The sequence below is a fragment of the Pelobates fuscus genome, chromosome 8 (assembly GCF_036172605.1).
Source record: "Pelobates fuscus isolate aPelFus1 chromosome 8, aPelFus1.pri, whole genome shotgun sequence".
Taxonomy (NCBI): Eukaryota; Metazoa; Chordata; class Amphibia; order Anura; family Pelobatidae; genus Pelobates; species Pelobates fuscus.
Genome location: NC_086324.1, coordinates 130,698,646 through 130,717,472, shown reverse-complemented (window position 1 = coordinate 130,717,472; position 18,827 = coordinate 130,698,646). Strand labels below are relative to the sequence as shown.

Sequence of the window (18,827 nt, the reverse complement as noted above, 5' to 3'; positions counted from 1 at the left end):
TCCCCTTTTACGTTGCATTACTGAAATAAATGAACTTTTGCACGATATTCTAATTTTTCGAGTATTACCTGTATTTATAGATATATACACACACACACACACACACAAAAAGTCACCACAAAAAAAACACACACTCTACTATATAGAGTTGGTCCGCCTTTAGCATTGGCTTCGGCACGCATTCGCGGTGGCATTGTTTCGATAAGCTTCTGCAATGTCACAAGATTTATTTCCTTCCAGTGTTGCATTCATTTTTCACCAAGATCTTGTATTGATGATGGGAGAGTCGGACCACTGTGCAAAGCCTTCTCCAGCACATCCCAAAGATTCTCAATGGGGTTAAGGTTTGGACTCTGTGGTGGCCAATCCAAGTGTCCACTCTTTTACAATTGGAGCTCGATGAATCCTGGCATTGTCATCTTGGAATATGCCCTTTCCATTAGGGAAGAAAAAAAATCCATTGATGGAATAACCTGGTCATTCAGTATATTCAGGTAGTCAGCTGACCTCATTCTTTGGGCACATAATGTTCCTGAACCTAGACCTGACCAACTGCAGCAACCCCAGATCATAGCACTGCCCCCACAGGCTTGTACAGTAGGTTGTGCAGCTTCTACAGTGAGTTCTCACCAAACCAGGAATTGATGCTTACTACACTTTCTATAGCACTGATGAGCTTTGCTAAAGGAGCAAGAGTTTGTTGGAGCTTTTTTTATTTTATTTTATTTATTTATAAAAAAAAAAATCAAAATCTTATCAAACTTTCGATGTACAGCTTTCAGTATTCCTAGTGTATGCAGACTTTTGAATTGTGTTAAATTTAATATTTTTTCTAATTCTTTTAATCATAGTCTTTGCCAAGTTGGACGTTTGACTCTTTTATATAGGCTTAAATATTGTTTTCCTTTTATTTTGTAGGTTAAGGTAGCTGTGTTCTGGGAGTACTTGAAAGCCATTGGACTTATTTTGTCGTTCATAAGCGTGATACTATTTTTGTGTAACCACGTTTCCTCTTTGGCTTCCAACTATTGGCTCAGCCTGTGGACAGATGACAGAGTCGTCAATGGAACCCAACAGAACACAAAAATGAGACTGTCCGTTTATGGAGCTTTGGGAATATCACAAGGTTAGTTTAAATAATTCAATTTTTTAAATGTTTGTTTCCTAGAACGTGTTGCTTGTTTAACTAATTCAAGGACCGCACCATTCACACAAGGTGAAATAAAAAAAAAATATGATTGTTTTATTTATATATATATATATATATATATATATATATATATATATATATATATATACATACATACATACATACATACATACATACATACATACATACATACATACATACATTTTTTCAAGTGCACTCTCTTTGGAAATTATATATTATATTTCCAAAGAGAGTGCACTTGAAAAAAGTCCGGGTGGATTGAAACGTCAGCATACTTTATATCCACTGAAAGCTGAATAAAGCACATCTTTGATTTATTATAAGACCTTTGAGTGCACTCTCTTTAGAAATATATGAATTGGCTGGAGGTAGCACCAAAGCAAGTACAAGACTGTGTGTGTGTGTGTGTGTGTGTGTATATATGTATGTATATTCTGCACAAGAACTGAAATGTTGACACTTTGTGGCAGTTGCTGAATTATTATTATTATTATTATTATTATTATTTTATTATTTATATAGCGCCAACAAATTCCGTAGCGCTGTACAATGGGTGGACTAACAGATACATAATTGAGATCAGACAACTGGACGTACAGGAACAGAGGGGGTTGAGGGCCGTGCTCGATGAGCTTACATGCTAGAGGGAGTGGGGTATAGTGACACAAAGGGTTAGAGTAGGGGAATTAAATAGTTTGTTAGAGAAGGGTTTATTGAGTGCTTGGTATGTCATTTTTGACAGTTGCAGGAAAGGAGTCATGGGGTGGGGGATGAGAAACCTGCTGACAGTGTAATTGATACGCTTTAATGAAGAAGTGAGTTTTCAGAGATTTTTTGAAGGAGTGGAGGCTGGGCGAAAGTCTGATTGAGGAGGGAAGGGAGTTCCACAGAAGAGGTGCAGCCCTGGAGAAGTCTTGAAGGCGAGCATCAGAGGTGGGGATCCAGGCAGAGGATAGGCGTAGGTCTTGGGCTGAGTGCAGGGGTCTCGACGGGACATACTTGTGTATGAGGGAGGATAGGTATGTTGGAGCAGCATTATGTAGGGATTTGTAAGCAAGCGCCAGAATTTTGAATTGGGCCCTATATCTAACTGGAAGCCAATGCAGAGACTGATAGAGCGTGGAGGCGTGGGAGGTGCGACCGGACAGGAAAATTAGCCTTGCAGCCGCTTTCATTATAGATTGCAGCGGTGCAAGCTGGGAACATGCAAGACCAGTGAGAAGGGGATTGCAATAGTCAAGGCGAGAGAGAACAACAGCATGAACCAGTACCTTCGCTGCGTCCGGCGTTAGATATGGGCAGATGCGCGCTTTGTTCTTGAGTTGGAAGCGACAGGATTTGGCTATCGATTGGACATGGGGAGTAAAAGAGGTCAGAATCAAGAAGAACCCCTAGGCAGCGAGCTTGCAAGGTAGAAGTGATCGTAGCGCCGTTGACTTGGATGGAGACACAGGCACAGGAGTAGCAGCACTTGAGGGAGGAACAACTAGAAGTTCTGTTTTGGACAGGTTGAGTCTAAGGAAGTGAGCAGCCATCCAGTTGGAAATAGCAGAGAGGCAGTCAGAAACACGAGTCAAGGTGGGTGGAGAGAGATCAGGGGAGGACAGGTAGGTTTGTGTGTCATCTGCATATAAATGATATTGGAAGCCAAAGGAGCTGATGAGTTTACCAAGGGAGGCAGTATAGATAGAGAACAGTAGGGGGCCGAGGACAGAACCTTGGGGGACGCTGACAGAGAGGGGTTGGGGAGAAGAGGCAGTATCCCGTAGACCAAAGTTACGGAGAATGTGAAGAAGCTGTTGATGAACAACAGTGTCAAAGGTGGCAGAAAGATCAAGGAGGATTAGGATAGAGTATTGGCTGCGAGATTTAGCAGCAATTAAGTCGTTTGATACTTTGGTCACAGCAGTTTCGACAGAGTGACCAGCGCGGAATCCAGACTGAAGGGGGTCAAGCAGAGAGTTGGATTCGAGAAAGTCTGTCAATCTGGCGTACACAACTCTCTCGAGGATCTTGGAGGCAAATGGCAGTAGCGAGATAGGGCGGTAGTTGGATGGGGAGTTGGGATCAAGGTTGGGCTTTTTCAGAATCGGGGTTACAGTTGCATGTTTGAAGGGTGAGGGAAATGTGCCAGAGGAAAGGGAGAGATTGAAGATGTTAGCGAGAGGTAGAGCAAGAGAGTGAGACAAAGTGCGGATGAGATGCGAGGGAATAGGATCGAGGGAGCAGGTGGTGGGGCGGGAGGACAGGAGCAGAGCAGAAACCTCTTGTGCAATAATATTTATTGTTGGCAATAATAATAGAACAAAACAGTAGAAAGTAGCACTCCAGGGACTTCATAGGTATAGTGAATAAAGCGAAGTTACATATATACATATATATATATATATATATATATATATTCCATAGTTGCATAGCTGAAAAGAGACTTGCGTCCATCAAGTTCAGCCTTCCTCACATATATTTTTGCTGTTGATCAGTGGCGTACATACCGGGGTCGCAGGGGTCGCGGCTGCGACCGGGCCCGGCCCACCAGGGGGCCCGGCCGCCCTGCGACCCCGGTATGTATGTCACTGGGCCAGCCTCTTCTCCTGGGGGGCCCAAGAGCCGGCCACCTCAGGGCCCCCCGAGGCTGGCCTGCTGTCACCCGGCTGGCCGGTCCTGCAGGCGCGCGAGGGAGCACTGTCTCCTAGATGCTTCCTCTTCAGCTCCCTCGCGCACCGCACTGATACCGGAGCCGGAAGATGACGTCATCTTCCGGCTCCGGTATCAGTGCGGCGCGCGAGGGAGCTGAAGAGGAAGCACACAGGAGACAGTGCTCCCTCGCGCGCCCGCAGGTCCGGCAAGCCTGACTGCTCGCCGGGTGACCGGCCCCCCAGGAGCCCAGCAGCACCACTGGACCCCAGGGAATCCCCTCAGCTCTCCCACAGGTAAGGAGGCTGGGGGGATTTTAAAAAAAAATGTGTTTGTGAGTGTTAGTGTATGTTAGTGTTAGTGAGTGTGTGTGTTTGTGAGTGTGAGTGTATGTTAGTGAGTGTGAGTGTATGTTAGTGAGTGTGAGTGTATGTTAGTGAGTGTGAGTGTATGTTAGTGAGTGTGAGTGTATGTTAGTGAGTGTGAGTGTATGTTAGTGTGTGTGTGTGTATGTTAGTGTGTGTGAGTGTATGTTAGTGTGTGTGAGTGTATGTTAGTGTGTGTGAGTGAGTGTGTGAGTGTGTGAGTGTGTGTTAGTGTGTGTTAGTGTGTGTTTGTGAGTGTTAGTGTGTGTTTGTGAGTGTGTGTTAGTGTGTGTGTGTGTGAGTGTGAGTGTATGTTAGTGTGTGTGAGTGTATGTTAGTGTGTGTGAGTGTATGTTGGTGTGTGTGAGTGTATGTTGGTGTGTGTGAGTGTATGTTAGTGTGTGTGAGTGTATGTTAGTGTGTGTGAGTGTATGTTAGTGTGTGTGAGTGTATGTTAGTGTGTGAGTGTATGTTAGTGTGTGAGTGTGTGAGTGTGTGAGTGTGTGAGTGTGTGAGTGTGTGAGTGTGTGAGTGTATGTTAGTGTGTGAGTGTATGTGAGTGTATGTTAGTGTGTGAGTGTATGTTAGTGTGTGAGTGTATGTGAGTGTGTGTGAGTGTGTGTGAGTGTGTGTGAGTGTGTGTGAGTGTGTGTGAGTGTGTGTGAGTGTGTGTGAGTGTGTGTGAGTGTGTGTGAGTGTGTGTGAGTGTGTGTGAGTGTGTGTTTGTGTGTTTGTGTGTTTGTGTGTTTGTGTGTGTGTGTTTGTGTGTGAGTGTGAGTGTGAGTGTGAGTGTATGTTTGTATGTGTGTGTGTTTGTGAGTGTGAGTGTATGTTTGTATGTGTGTGTGTTTGTGAGTGTGAGTGTATGTTTGTATGTTAGTGTGTGTTTGTGAGTGTGAGTGTATGTTTGTATGTTAGTGTGTGTTTGTGAGTGTGAGTGTATGTTAGTGTGTGTTTGTGAGTGTGAGTGTGAGCATGTTTGTGTGCATCTGTTAGTGAGTGTGTATGTGTGTCTGTCAGTAAATGTGTTCATGAGAGTGTGTGTGTCTTAAGCACTTACCTTTCTCCAGCGCCAGACTCCCTTGGCGCTGGGAATCTCTCCGCCCCGATCCGCCTCTCAGCTCCGAATGCGCATGCGTGGCAAGAGCCACGCGTGCATTCAAACCGCCCATAGGAAAGCATTATTCAATGCTTTCCTATGGACGTTCAGCGTCTTCTCACTGTGATTTTCACAGTGAGAGTCGCAGAAAATCCTCTAGCGGCTGTCAACGAGACAGCCGCTAGAGGCTGGATTAACCCTCAGTGAAACATAGCCGTTTCTCTGAAACGGCTATGTTTTCAGCTGCAGGGTTAAAACTAGAGACCTGGCACCCAGACCACTTCATTGAGCTGATGTGATCTGGGTGTCTGTAGTGGTCCTTTAAGTGTATGTGTTTATGCATGCACTGGCGTACATACCGCGGTCACACAGGTCGCAGCCCTGCGACCCGGTGCCCGCCGCCATGTGTTGCGGCCCCAGCCCGCACAGAGTAAGCGCGCGGGGGGGCCCACGGATCAGTTTTCGCACCGGGGCCCCATGGGTTGTGTGTACGCCACTGCTGTTGATCCAAAAGAAAGCAAAAAACCCAGTCTGAAGCACTTAAAGTTTGGAAACAAACTAGGAAAAAATTCCTTCCTGACCCCAAAATAGCAGTCAGATGTCTCCTTGGATCAAGCAGCTTTTACCCCACTAATTAGAAATTATATCCCTGTATGTTATGTTTTTGCAAGTATTTATCCAATTGCTTTTTAAACATCTGTATGGACTCTGACAAAACCACCTCTTCAGGCAGAAAATTCCATGTTCCTATTGCTCTTACTGTAAAAAAAACACTTTTCTTTGCCTTAGATGAAATCTCCTTTCTTCCAGTCTAAATGCGTGACCTCGTGTCCTATGTATAGCCCTGTTTATTAATAGATTTCCAGATAATGGTTTGTACTGGCCCCGAATATATTTGTATAAATATCTCCATTAACTTTTTATTTTATTTTTATTTTTATTTTAAATTGGTCATGGCTACAAGCATATATGAAGGTGGGCAAGCATAAAATCATGGATACTGCACATGCACAGTGTTGCAAGTAAAAATTTAAATTACAAACATTTGCGTTTTTAGAAAAATATTTCATACGGACCAGACCAGTCTCCCAGAATGCCTTGCAGAACATGCAAATGAGCATAGTCTGCATTCACTTTTTTAGCTTTTCAATCCACATTTCTGTAGGTTTTATAGCACAAGTGTTTATATCACTGCTCGGGTTATGACCAAATAACTCAACCCACCTGTGGCCTGATCATTTTTGTTATTTTCTTCATACTATTTTAAGACCACTTCTTGCCCCATACTGTGCTTCCATTTTTGTTCTCACCATGAATGATCCGTCTGTCTTGCTTTCTGCACACTACAGGTTTTGCTGTCTTCGGATATTCCACTAGCGTGTCCTTAGGAGGGGTGCTTGCATCCCGCTATCTCCACTTGGACCTGTTGTATAATGTCCTTCGATTTCCCATGAGCTTTTTTGAACGTACCCCAAGTGGGAATCTTGTGAATCGGTTTTCAAAGGAGATGGACACAATTGATTCTACGATTCCTCAGATAATTAAGATGTTCATGGGATCTTTATTCAATGTCATCGGAGCATGTATTGTAATTCTGATTGCAACGCCCATTGCTGCTGTAATAATCCCACCACTCGGTCTCATTTACTTCTTTGTGCAGGTAAAACAAACATTCTTAATGCGATAACTAATTTACCTGTGCAGTATTGTCTGGTTTAGGTGGGAAAGTTTTCAGTAGTAAATTACATATTTGGTATTTGTTTTGTTAATTTTAGAGGTTTTACGTGGCTACATCGCGGCAACTGAAACGATTGGAATCTGTCAGCCGATCTCCAGTTTATTCTCATTTCAATGAGACCCTTTTAGGAGCCAGTGTCATTCGAGCCTTTGGGGAGCAGAAGCAATTCATTAATATCAACGACTACAGAGTGGATGAAAATCAGAGAGCTTACTATCCCAGCATTGTCTCAAACAGGTATATTTAGTCACTGGAATGTGATCTGATTGACACATTTTTGATTTAAATAAAACCACAAAGGTTCAACAGAGTAAATAAATCCTTTCCTCTTTCAAAAAAAACTTGTTAAGAATATCAGCCCTATATCACAGCACTCCAGAGCTCCCTTGGTATGTCGGTGATCATGTATGAACACATTGTTAGTCTTATTCACTGCCAGATTGCATTCCATCAAAACAATCCAGTCTTTAACGATCCTCTATCAAAATGCTGTGTCCCACTCATTTAAGGATTGCAGGGGTTTATAGACTTGCAAATGAAAAGTAAGCTGGCCATGTCATACTGGCACAAGTTAATAATAATGTCATCCTTGTTGGGTTTTGATTGTGGTCTTCTGAGCTCCCACACCTCACCCTCCTGCCAGTCTTTATTTTGGCTTCCTATGAGATTTAGCATTCAGTTTAGAATCCTAGTGCTTACGTTTAACCCTTTAAGGACCAAACTTCTGGAATAAAAGGGAATCATGACATGTCACACATGTCATGTGTCCTTAAGGGGTTAAAGCTTCATATCATTACTCTTTTCTACTTATCCGTGATAATAAATGTGCCATCCAGGCCCCTCTTCTCTGAGAAAGACCTGTGCCTGTCCTCTATGTATACTTTTATAGCTGACTCGCCTTCAAAACTTCTCTTTTTGAAATAGAACTCCTTTCCCTGCTCTACGAGGTTCCCCCTCTGTCACCATTCCCTTAAAATAATCACTAAAAATGATTCGTTTTATTTTGTTTTTATTATCCTCACCCCTCACTAACCTGATTTACCTCTGTCTTTCAACTTTGTCTTTAATGTTCATAGCTCTCATTTTATTGTTTAAACTCCTAATAACCCATTTTTACTGTTTATAGAATACATTTTACTTTCACGTGTTTTGTAAATAGATCACACTTTACTTGAACTGTACGTTTGTTTGCGCTTGACCTTTACCACCTTTGTACATCCAATGTGTATTGTTGGATTATGGTATTCGTCTACCTATTGTACATCCGAGTGAAATATTTTGGAGATTTAAAAATAACAACAATATAAAAATGTAAAAAATAAATAGTTTCTAGAGTCTACCATTGTCCACTCAACCAAGTGGTTTTAAGCCCTTCAACATGAGAAGTTAATCCTCAAAGTGGAATTATACAGAAAGAAAATCCAATATAATAACCTTTATTAAATATATTTAAAAGGGGGGGCGTGGCCGGGACACTGAAGGGAGCAGACGCATGTCGGACAAGCTCCCGTTACACATACGGCAAATACACGCTTACAGGCGACTTCTTACCCTCACACCACTGGGGACCGGGCCCAACAACTCCCGAGATGGGCAAGAAGGCAAAAAAACTCAGAACCCTCGCGGGGAAGGCTCCAGAAGCATTTGCGACCTGCTGCAGCAACCGTGGCCTAGGCCCAAAATGACGTCGCCAGCGGTCTCAACCTGCCCCTCCTCCGAAGAGGAAATTCTCAATGCCCCAGACTAATTCCCGAGATCGGAGGGCTCAAAAGTATCCTCGCTGAAGGAAGACATTCAAGCCCTGATGAACAACATCAGAGCCTTCTTTAAAGCAGACCTAGACATCATCAGGGAGGACATTTCTATGGTCAAGGCCAGAGTGCAAAATGCAGAGAAGTCTGTCTCCTCCATAGCCCAACGCCAAACACGCGAAGCAGAGCAGATCCTGCAACTCCAGACTGCACAACATGCCGCCCAACTCCAAATGGAGGCGATGGAAGACGCGAGAAGGCGCACAAACCTCAGAATTAGAGGCATTGCGGAGTCAGTCGACGACCGAGAACTGCCGCATTTTCTACGCCGCCTATTCGCAGCCCTATTGCAACAATGGGTAGCCAAAAACATACAATTGGATGGCTGCTACAGACAAGCCACATCAGCTAGAGCCCCGGCTGGGGTACCTCGAGACATGATGGTACGTTTCCTTATGCTCAGAGACAAGTTGGCAGTCCAACGAGAGACTAGAAACAACGCACCTTACCTCTTCGAAGATATGCAGCTCCATTTCCTGCAGGACCTATGCCGCTCCACCCTTACCTGGAGAAGATCCCTCCAACGTGTCACGCAACAGCTTTCCTGCAAAAGCTGGGTATAGCCCGGCCGGAGACAACCAACTTGGGACACACAGACACTTGGGACGTTTCCACAATTGTTCCGTTTATCCCCCGAGCTGGGACCGACACAGGCTGAAACCGCAGGGGACACTTGGTGGCGAGAAAGTCGCAGACAGAACCGCATAGTTGTACCCTCTAGTTGCCCATATGTTTAGTTTAGCGTTGAACCCTTCAGTTTAATCGTTTGCTCCCGACAGCATCATGCCGGCCTCTATAACACCTTAGCCGGTGGCACCCCTCCTACCCCCCGCTCAGGGGTTAATGAGCAACACCCTACAACATATATAGCAATCACAATCACCAATACGACCAAGATAGACCATAATAATACTTATATCAGCACACGTACCCCTACACAAAGGTACTCCTAAAATGTTTTTAAACGCTGCCTGTTATCAGCATATCTAGTCCTTAAATGTCCCGGAGTTGTATGTTAGCATACGTACTCCTACAATGTTCCCAATATCAAACATTAGCAGCATACGTACTCCTTAAATGTTACTACAGCCCAGTAGCACCAGCAAAGGTAATCCTCACATGTTTAAGGTCGTACATTGTCGACATACTTAACCCTTAAATGTCCTCAAACCATAAGCTATCACCATCTAGAACCCACACATGATCTTACAGTCAGGTATTATTGGCATATATAATCTTCAACTGTGCTTCAACTCGTGTTTTATCAACATATATACGCCTTGCATACGTTCTTTAGTTTCTTTGTAAATGTTTCTATAGGCATGTACTAACAGCACAGATACTCCTTACCTGTTCATAAAGCAGCATATTATTAGCATGTATAATCCTTAAAAGCTTCTGAGTTAAGTATCATCAGCAACTGCATTCCTTAAATGTTTTTAAAGTCATGCTTTATCAGCATATATACTCCTAACAAGTTTTTAAACGTATGTAACATCAGTGATGTGCACCTTACATGTTCGAAATGTCGTACACCCTAAGCATATGCAAGCCTCAAATGTTTTCAAAAACCATATGTTGGTAGCATACACTGTGTGCAGAATTATTAGGCAAATGAGTATTTTGACCACATCATCCTCTTTATGCATGTTGTCTTACTCCAAGCTGTATAGGCTCGAAAGCCTACTACCAATTAAGCATATTAGGTGATGTGCATCTCTGTAATGAGAAGGGGTGTGGTCTAATGACATCAACACCCTATATCAGGTGTGCATAATTATTAGGCAACTTCCTTTCCTTTGGCAAAATGGGTCAAAAGAAGGACTTGACAGGCTCAGAAAAGTCAAAAATAGTGAGATATCTTGCAGAGGGATGCAGCACTCTTAAAATTGCAAAGCTTCTGAAGCGTGATCATCGAACAATCAAGCGTTTCATTCAAAATAGTCAACAGGGTCGCAAGAAGCGTGTGGAGAAACCAAGGCGCAAAATAACTGCCCATGAACTGAGAAAAGTCAAGCGTGCAGCTGCCAAGATGCCACTTGCCACCAGTTTGGCCATATTTCAGAGCTGCAACATCACTGGAGTGCCCGAAAGCACAAGGTGTGCAATACTCAGAGACATGGCCAAGGTAAGAAAGGCTGAAAGACGACCACCACTGAACAAGACACACAAGCTGAAACGTCAAGACTGGGCCAAGAAATATCTCAAGACTGATTTTTCTAAGGTTTTATAGACTGATGAAATGAGAGTGAGTCTTGATGGGCCAGATGGATGGATTGGTAAAGGGCAGAGAGCTCCAGTCCGACTCAGACGCCAATAAGGTGGAGGTGGAGTACTGGTTTGGGCTGGTATCATCAAAGATGAGCTTGTGGGGCCTTTTCGGGTTGTGGATGGAGTCAAGCTCAACTCCCAGTTTCTGGAAGACACCTTCTTCAAGCAGTGGTACAGGAAGAAGTCTGCACCCTTCAAGAAAAACATGATTTTCATGCAGGACAATGCTCCATCACACGCGTCCAAGTACTCCACAGCGTGGCTGGCAAGAAAGGGTATAAAAGAAGAAAATCTAATGACATGGCCTCCTTGTTCACCTGATCTGAACCCCATTGAGAACCTGTGGTCCATCATCAAATGTGAGATTTACAAGGAGGGAAAACAGTACACCTCTCTGAACAGTGTCTGGGAGGCTGTGGTTGCTGCTGCACGCAATGTTGATGGTGAACAGATCAAAACACTGACAGAATCCATGGATGGCAGGCTTTTGAGTGTCCTTACAAAGAAAGGTGGCTATATTGGTCACTGATTTGTTTTTGTTTTGTTTTTGAATGTCAGAAATGTATATTTGTGAATGTTGAGATGTTATATTGGTTTCACTGGTAAAAATAAATAATTGAAATGGGTATATATTTGTTTTTTGTTAAGTTGCCTAATAATTATGCACAGTAATAGTCACCTGCACACACAGATATCCCCCTAAAATAGCTAAAACTAAAAACAAACTAAAAACTACTTCCAAAAATATTCAGCTTTCATATTAATGAGTTTTTTGGGTTCATTGAGAACATGGTTGTTGTTCAATAATAAAATTAATCCTCAAAAATACAACTTGCCTAATAATTCTGCACTCCCTGTATATATTCCTCAACTGCTATACCAGTCATGTAATGTCAGCATGCATAATCCTTTTCATGATTCCAAAAAAAATGGTGCAGCTTCTTATAACATGTTACTGGAACTTTACTTGAAATGTTTTGATGAGTTGTTTATAACATGTCGATGCTACAATATGATGCTATTTGCACCTCAAAAAATAAAGAATTGAAAAAAAAATATCTATATATATTTAAAAGGCACCTGACTTACACAAAGTCCTTTCAGCACCGTTGAGGGTCCTTAAGGCCCGACTCCCAAAGCTACTCAACCCCTCCGCCTCTGTACCTTGGATGACCAGCCTGCCACCCAAGCTATACCCAGGGGCGTAAAATATTGCCCAGTCTACTATCCAAAAGCCCAAGACGTGCGCACAACCTACCAGGTTATACTGTGGGTACTAGCCTAGCCCACGCAAAAATTACACGCCAACACATCTCTAACCATTTTGGTTTCCTTCTAGTCTTAATCTGTCTCCTTTCTTTCTTTTTTATTTTTTTAAATGGCCTCCGCACGCAAACTCCCAGCCCTAGAGTACCCAGAGTCTGTATAATTAAAGTAACATGTTGCCCCATACCGAAGCCACCCAACAGCCTGCACATGACGAGCCGACCCAAGCTTCCCCATAACCCTAAAAACACTCCCCTTAATGTCCTAGACACCAATAACATAGTCTCTGTAATGTTGTACTTGAAGGCTCCAGCAGAGAACAAGTGAGCGAAGTTGTCAAAAATATAGTGCATAGTTGTAATACACACAGTTAACCACTAGGGAATAATACTAAAATATAATAAATGAGGGGTATACAACACCAGTTCAGCCACAGAAAAACCAGGGTACTGTATGGCTGCAGTCAGGAATCAAATATGCTGTAGTCTAATTAGTACATTTCCCAATATAAAATGAGCAGGTGTAACACCCATATTTTACCACTAGGGGGTAATGCTCAGCTTGTATAATAACTGAGAGGGGTATGCGGCATAAAATCAACCACAATAAATCAGGGGTTCAAAAGCTATGTCCCAGATGGACCAATGCACTCTCCGTGAACAACCGGCTGTCCCAAGCCTCTAGCTTCATATAAATCGATAAAGTGCCTGATACACATAAGGGAGAAGAGTGAATAAGTGAAATAGAACAGGCACTCCATGGACGTTTCACTTGCTACGCCGAGATCTTTAGGAGTGCAGAAAAATAACTGAAGTGAATGTTGCCTGTGCTCTGTGTATCTTGCATTTATTTAAATGTCTCTTGCATATGTTTTTCTTAATACTTTATTTCTGTATTTCTATTTGTCACCTTTTGCTACATGTTCTACAGTGAGCTGTTAAGTGAATTATCATGTGGTTTACAGGTGGTTGGCTATCAGGCTGGAGTTTGTCGGGAACTGCATAGTCCTGTTTGCCTCTCTGTTTGCTGTGATCTCCAGGTATACACTGAGCCCTGGATTGGTAGGCCTTTCAGTCTCCTATGCATTACAGGTAACTAATTTGATCATTTAGGATTGCTTGAGGGGCCGTTTTTCAGAATTAACTTGTCATAGAATCATTAACCCAAAAAATCATTTTAATTACAACTGTCTCAAATAAAGTAGTTTTAAACACGTGGGGCCCAAATTCTAGGCAGTGCACACAAATGTTTGAGGTTTCATCAATCTTGGTTTTAGAGGCCATAAATGTCCCTCATGTGCAAGATGGCAAAAAATAAGAGTTGTAGAATGGACAGCAGCTCAAATAGCTTGTCTTTCACTGAATCTCTCTCTTAGATCTCATATACACTTACCCTCTCACTTGTGCCATTACAGAGAGGTATTTAGCCTATCATGAGTGGCACATTAAATGCAGCCCTGTTGTATGTACTATCAAAATACTGTAGCTGGAATTCATATGCTGCAGGATTACTCCTTGATGGATGACTTTATTTTCTATTTGTTGCCTGTACAACATTCAGTGATACCTATCCTGGAAAACACGATGGCTTTGATAACTCTTACACCCACCTGCCATATTTCACTACACTTTAATTTATCCACTTTTACCTGCCATGTTTTCACTCTGTCTTTCTATCCACTGATCCCAGCTGTTTCCCCTTATTTTTAGCTCTCCTCCATTTACCCCAGTTTTTATTTCATGTTGTCAGTCTCAGGTGAAGGAGAGCAGCATTGACTGGATACGTAGAGACTAGGGAACACATGGGATGGTTGGCAGCATTGCAACATGGCTGTGTGATACAAAAGAAAATGCACTCTGTGCATGTACTCTTACCTGCTGTGTATGTACTATTAAGCAGGTCAGGGTGGTCGCCTTGCTTGCTTCAGCTTCAGGCAAAAAGTGTGTTTGTATCACAAAGCCATGTTACAGTGCTGCAGCCTATCCTGTGTGTTCCCTATTAAGGGTCAATATGTAGGGGTTTAGAAAAATAGACCTCTCTGTCTCATTGGAGATTTATTTGCCTGAAGCTGAAGGAAGCAAGGCAGTGGCGTACATACCAGGGTCGCAGGGGTCGCGGCTGCGACCGGGCCCGGCCCACCAGGGGGCCCGGCCGCCCCTGCGACCCGGTATGTAGCCACTGGGCCAGCCTCTTCTCCTGGGGGGCCCTAGAGCCGGCCACCTCCGGGGCCCCCCGAGGCTGGCCCTGCTGCCACCCGGCTGGCCGGTCCTGCGCGCGCGCGAGGGAGCACTCTCCCCTGAGTGCTTCCTCTTCAGCTCCCTCGCGCACCGCGTAGGGATGCCGGCGCCGGAAGATGACGTCATCTTCCGGCGCCGGTATCAGTACGCGACGCGCGAGGGAGCTGAAGAGGAAGCACTCAGGGGAGAGTGTTCCCTCGCACGCACGCCAGCCTGACTGCCCGCCGGGTGACCGGACCCCCAGGAGCCCAGCAGCACCACTGGACCCCAGGGAATCCCCTCAGCACTCCAAAAGGTAAGGAGGCTGGGGGGATTAAATACAAAAAAACGTTAGTGTGTGTGTGTGTGTGTGTTAGTGTGTGTTAGTGTTAGTGTGTGTTAGTGTTAGTGTGAGTGTGTGTAAGTGTGAGTGTTAGTGTGTGTTAGTGTGAGTGTTAGTGTGTGTTAGTGTGAGTGTGTGTGTTAGTGTTTGTGTCTGCTAGTGAGTGTCAGTGAGTGTGTTAGTGTTTGTGTCTGCTAGTGAGTGTCAGTGAGTGTGTTAGTGTTTGTGTCTGCTAGTGAGTGTCAGTGAGTGTGTTAGTGTTTGTGTCTGCTAGTGAGTGTCAGTGAGTGTGTTACTGTGTGTGTGTGTTTGTGTGTGTGTTAGAGTGTGTGTGTCTGCTAGTGTGAGTGAGTGTGTGTCTGCTAGTGAGTGTCAGTGATTGTGTTACTGTGTGTGTCTGTTACTGAGTGTGTTTGTGTGTGTGTTAGTGAGTCTGTTTGATGTCTGTTAGTGAGTGTGTGTTTGTCAGTGAGAGTGTATGTTTTGTAAGTGAGTGTGTATGTATGTCTGTCGCTGAGTGTGTCTCTGTCAGTAAATGTGTGTGTCTGTTGGCTAGTGTGTATGCGTCTGTTCGTGAGAGTGTGTGTGTGTCTTCAGCACTTACCTTTCTCCAGCGCCGGACTCCCTTGGCGCAGGGGAACCCTCCGCCTCTCAGCTCCGAATGCGCATGCGTGGCAAGAGCCGCGCACGCATTCAAACCGCCCATAGGAAAGCATTACTCAATGCTTTTCTATGGACGTTCAGTGTCTTAGAATCGCGGAAGCGCCTCTAGCGGCTGTCAGTGAGACAGCCACTAGAGGCTGGATTAACCCTCAGTGAAACATAGCAGTTTCTCTGAAACTGCTATGTTTTCAGCTGCAGGGTTAAAACCAGAGGGACCTGACACCCAGACCACTTCATTGAGCTGATGTGATCTGGGTGTCTGTAGTGGTCCTTTAAGTGTGTGCATCTGTATGCACTGGCGTACATACCGCGGTCGCAGGCTTCGCAGCCCTGCAACCAGGTGCCCGCCGCAATGTGTTGCGGCCCCGGTCCGCCAGAGTAAGCGCGGGGGGTTGGGGGGGGGCCCACGGATCAATTTTCGCACCGGGGCCCCATGGGTCATGTGTACGCCACTGAAGCAAGGTGAATTGTTAGTGTAGGACCACATGGCAGGTGGGCTTACATCTAATGGTCACTGAAGTTACTAAATAACCTCCATTTATTTAAATATGCATGGATTTGGGCTAGTGCCCAGGTGATTCAATGCATCTCTGCCTCCTTGACAAGCTCAGCCAATCCAATTTGAAAGCATTGCGATTGGCTTTTGATCAGCACTTCTGATGATGTCAGCCAAGCAGGCAGATCAGGGGCAGAGCCAGCAGCAGACTGCAATAAAGGTAAGATATTGCAATAATTAGGGGGGGGGGGGGGGGCAAGAGGGTTAGATGGTTGTTTTAACTCTATAGGGTCAGGAATACATGTTAGTGTTATTGACCCTATAGTGTTCCTTTAACCCCTTAAGGACCAATCTTCTGGAATAAAAGGGAATCATGACATGTCACACATGTCATGTGTCCTTAAGGGGTTAAAGTCCCTGTTATAAAGTTTCAGTGTAGCTCCTCTCAGTCCCTGATACAATGTGTAGAAATTGTAATTGGCAACATAAATATCTGTAGAGTATATATAAAAGTAATAAGCAGGGATACAATAAAAACAGATATAAATAAATAAATAAATAGATAGTATGAGGAACAAAGAGAAAAAAGTAGAAAGTGAGTCATGTGCTAAATAGTGCACAGTGTTACCAGTGAGTAAAGATGCCAGATGCGCAAACCAATACATATCTACTATAGTATATTCTCTGTCTAAGGGTTTCTTATCTCCAAGCAGCACTCTCCCCCTCAGTGTGAGATTGTGCGTATCTATTCTTAAAATGGAAAGCGCACATTGTCAACAAAGTTTCTTTTTGGGGTTTTTGTGATGGTCTTTTAAGCTTTTCAGTGAGGGCAGGGCATTTTGTTCCGGGGTTGTTGTGGCTATGTGGGAGGCAGTGTTTTATCTTACAAGTTTATGGTGATCTAGTGAGCACATGACGCAACACCAGTGAGTGGAGATATATTTAGGTACAAGGCACATTAAATTTGCATTGCTACTCATTAATGGGGGGAAAGGGGGCTAACAGGACCTAGTTTTAGAGGTTGCATGAGCTAAATTATTCCTGGTTCCTTTTTATTTTTACTTTCTGAACGTGTTTGCTTTTTGCTGCACAAGAAAAGTGGGTAAAATTTGCAGCTGCAGATTGCTTGTTCAACAGCCAGAGGAATATATCTGCTCTCATGTGTAAAAAAAAAAAAAAATAATTACCAAAAGCATTATTCAGCAAAATGTTCCAAATAGCAACGGGGTTTCTGTTACTATAACTGTCTAAAAATATATACAAATAAGCTGCGTGAATATGGAAAATTGCAGATGATATGAAACCATTTTGGCCTTATTTTAATCCACAGCTTCCTTGGAAAACACTTTGCTTCCAGAGTTTACATGTCAGATCATTTCTAACTGTAGTGAACTGTGCGGAGAGTGTTTACCCTAGGGTTGTCTGCTTTATAAAGTCATAATCCTGTTACTCTAAACAGATCAAACCATATTTAAAAGCCCAGCACATTCACATTAGAAGCGCTCCTTGTATGCAACTATGTCTTCAAATTCTACATGTAAAATTCCTTATAAAGTAATGCATTGCCTATGTAAAGACCAGTCTTAAACTCTGGAAAATAATCTCTAGTTTAGCCTTTGTTTTAGTCATTTATTAAAGTATGCATGGCTCCTTGTCACTGGTGCAGCACTGTCTAAGCAAAGTGTAACCAGAGTCATTATGTTTTCTTGGCAACTTTGTTCGGTCCATATTTATAATCTTGAAGAGGTCCACTTTTGCCCCCTAAACCAGCCTTGATTTTGAAAAAAAATAAAAAATTTGTGGCATGGATTTAACAATGTTCTGGACCCATTGTGTAGAGATTCTGATCCACGTTGACAACGATCATGTCCAGTTGTTGCTGCAGGTTTGTGGGCTGCACATTCAGGGTACTGATTTACCACCTTACAAAATCCCAAAGGGCCTCTGTTGGCCTGAGATCTGGTGAATTCGGAGACTAATAGACATGTTTGTGAAATTGTCTTGAAATGACCTGGGCTTTGTGACATGGCTTCTGGTAGTAGAATGTGACCATAATGGGATGCACATGGTCAACGACAAGACTCTGATAGGTTATGAAATTTAAATGATGCTTGGCTGCTATTAAGGGCCTTAAAAGTACCCTAAAAATCTTCCCCATATTGCTATACTATTACAAGCCGGCTGGACCTTTAACACAGGCTATGAAGTGGCCTAAGATTTATGTTGTTTATCCAAATTTTGTTGCTACGCTGCAGGTCGAAGAAGAAATTGAGATTCATTAAACTAAGAAATGTTTTTCCTTTCAATCGTTTTTATGTGTTTAAATGTTTAATTGTTAGGCATCCTCATGGTAATTTCTTACTACTTAAATTATGACTTACTTAACTCACACCAGTCACACACCCTCAATCACGGCATAGCTTGTAGCCAATCTTCAATATGATTATCTGATATCTACAGATTATCTACAGATTAATGATCCGCTGGTAATCCAACACCCTAGACATGTGCATAGCGTGACTTAACCATGATTTTCTTTTATAACAACATGTCATGCTCTGTATTAGCAAGCATTGGTTTTAAATGTACTTTAGAAACAATCGACAATACTGCAGAGGAAAAGAAGGCTGGTTACCTTTGCCTGAATGGATATGTTTTACAAAAAGCTTATGAACCTGTAGACATGCACATTCCTGCGTATTAAAACACTCAGTACTAGTGATGACTATGTCAGTTAGTATAGCTTGACCACCA

The 18,827-nt window shown here is 43.3% G+C and overlaps 1 protein-coding gene across 1 annotated transcript in view; it reads left to right on the top strand.

Annotated features, from left to right (window-relative positions):
* The window catches only part of LOC134571747 (multidrug resistance-associated protein 1-like), a 155,040-nt gene that overhangs the window by 121,907 nt on the left and 14,306 nt on the right, over window positions 1-18,827 (top strand). The window contains exons 22-25 of the mRNA XM_063430316.1: window positions 919-1,126; window positions 6,619-6,929; window positions 7,045-7,244; window positions 13,320-13,446. Of these exons, the coding sequence (XP_063286386.1) occupies window positions 919-1,126; window positions 6,619-6,929; window positions 7,045-7,244; window positions 13,320-13,446 (846 nt within the window). The remainder of the gene's footprint in view (window positions 1-918; window positions 1,127-6,618; window positions 6,930-7,044; window positions 7,245-13,319; window positions 13,447-18,827) is intronic.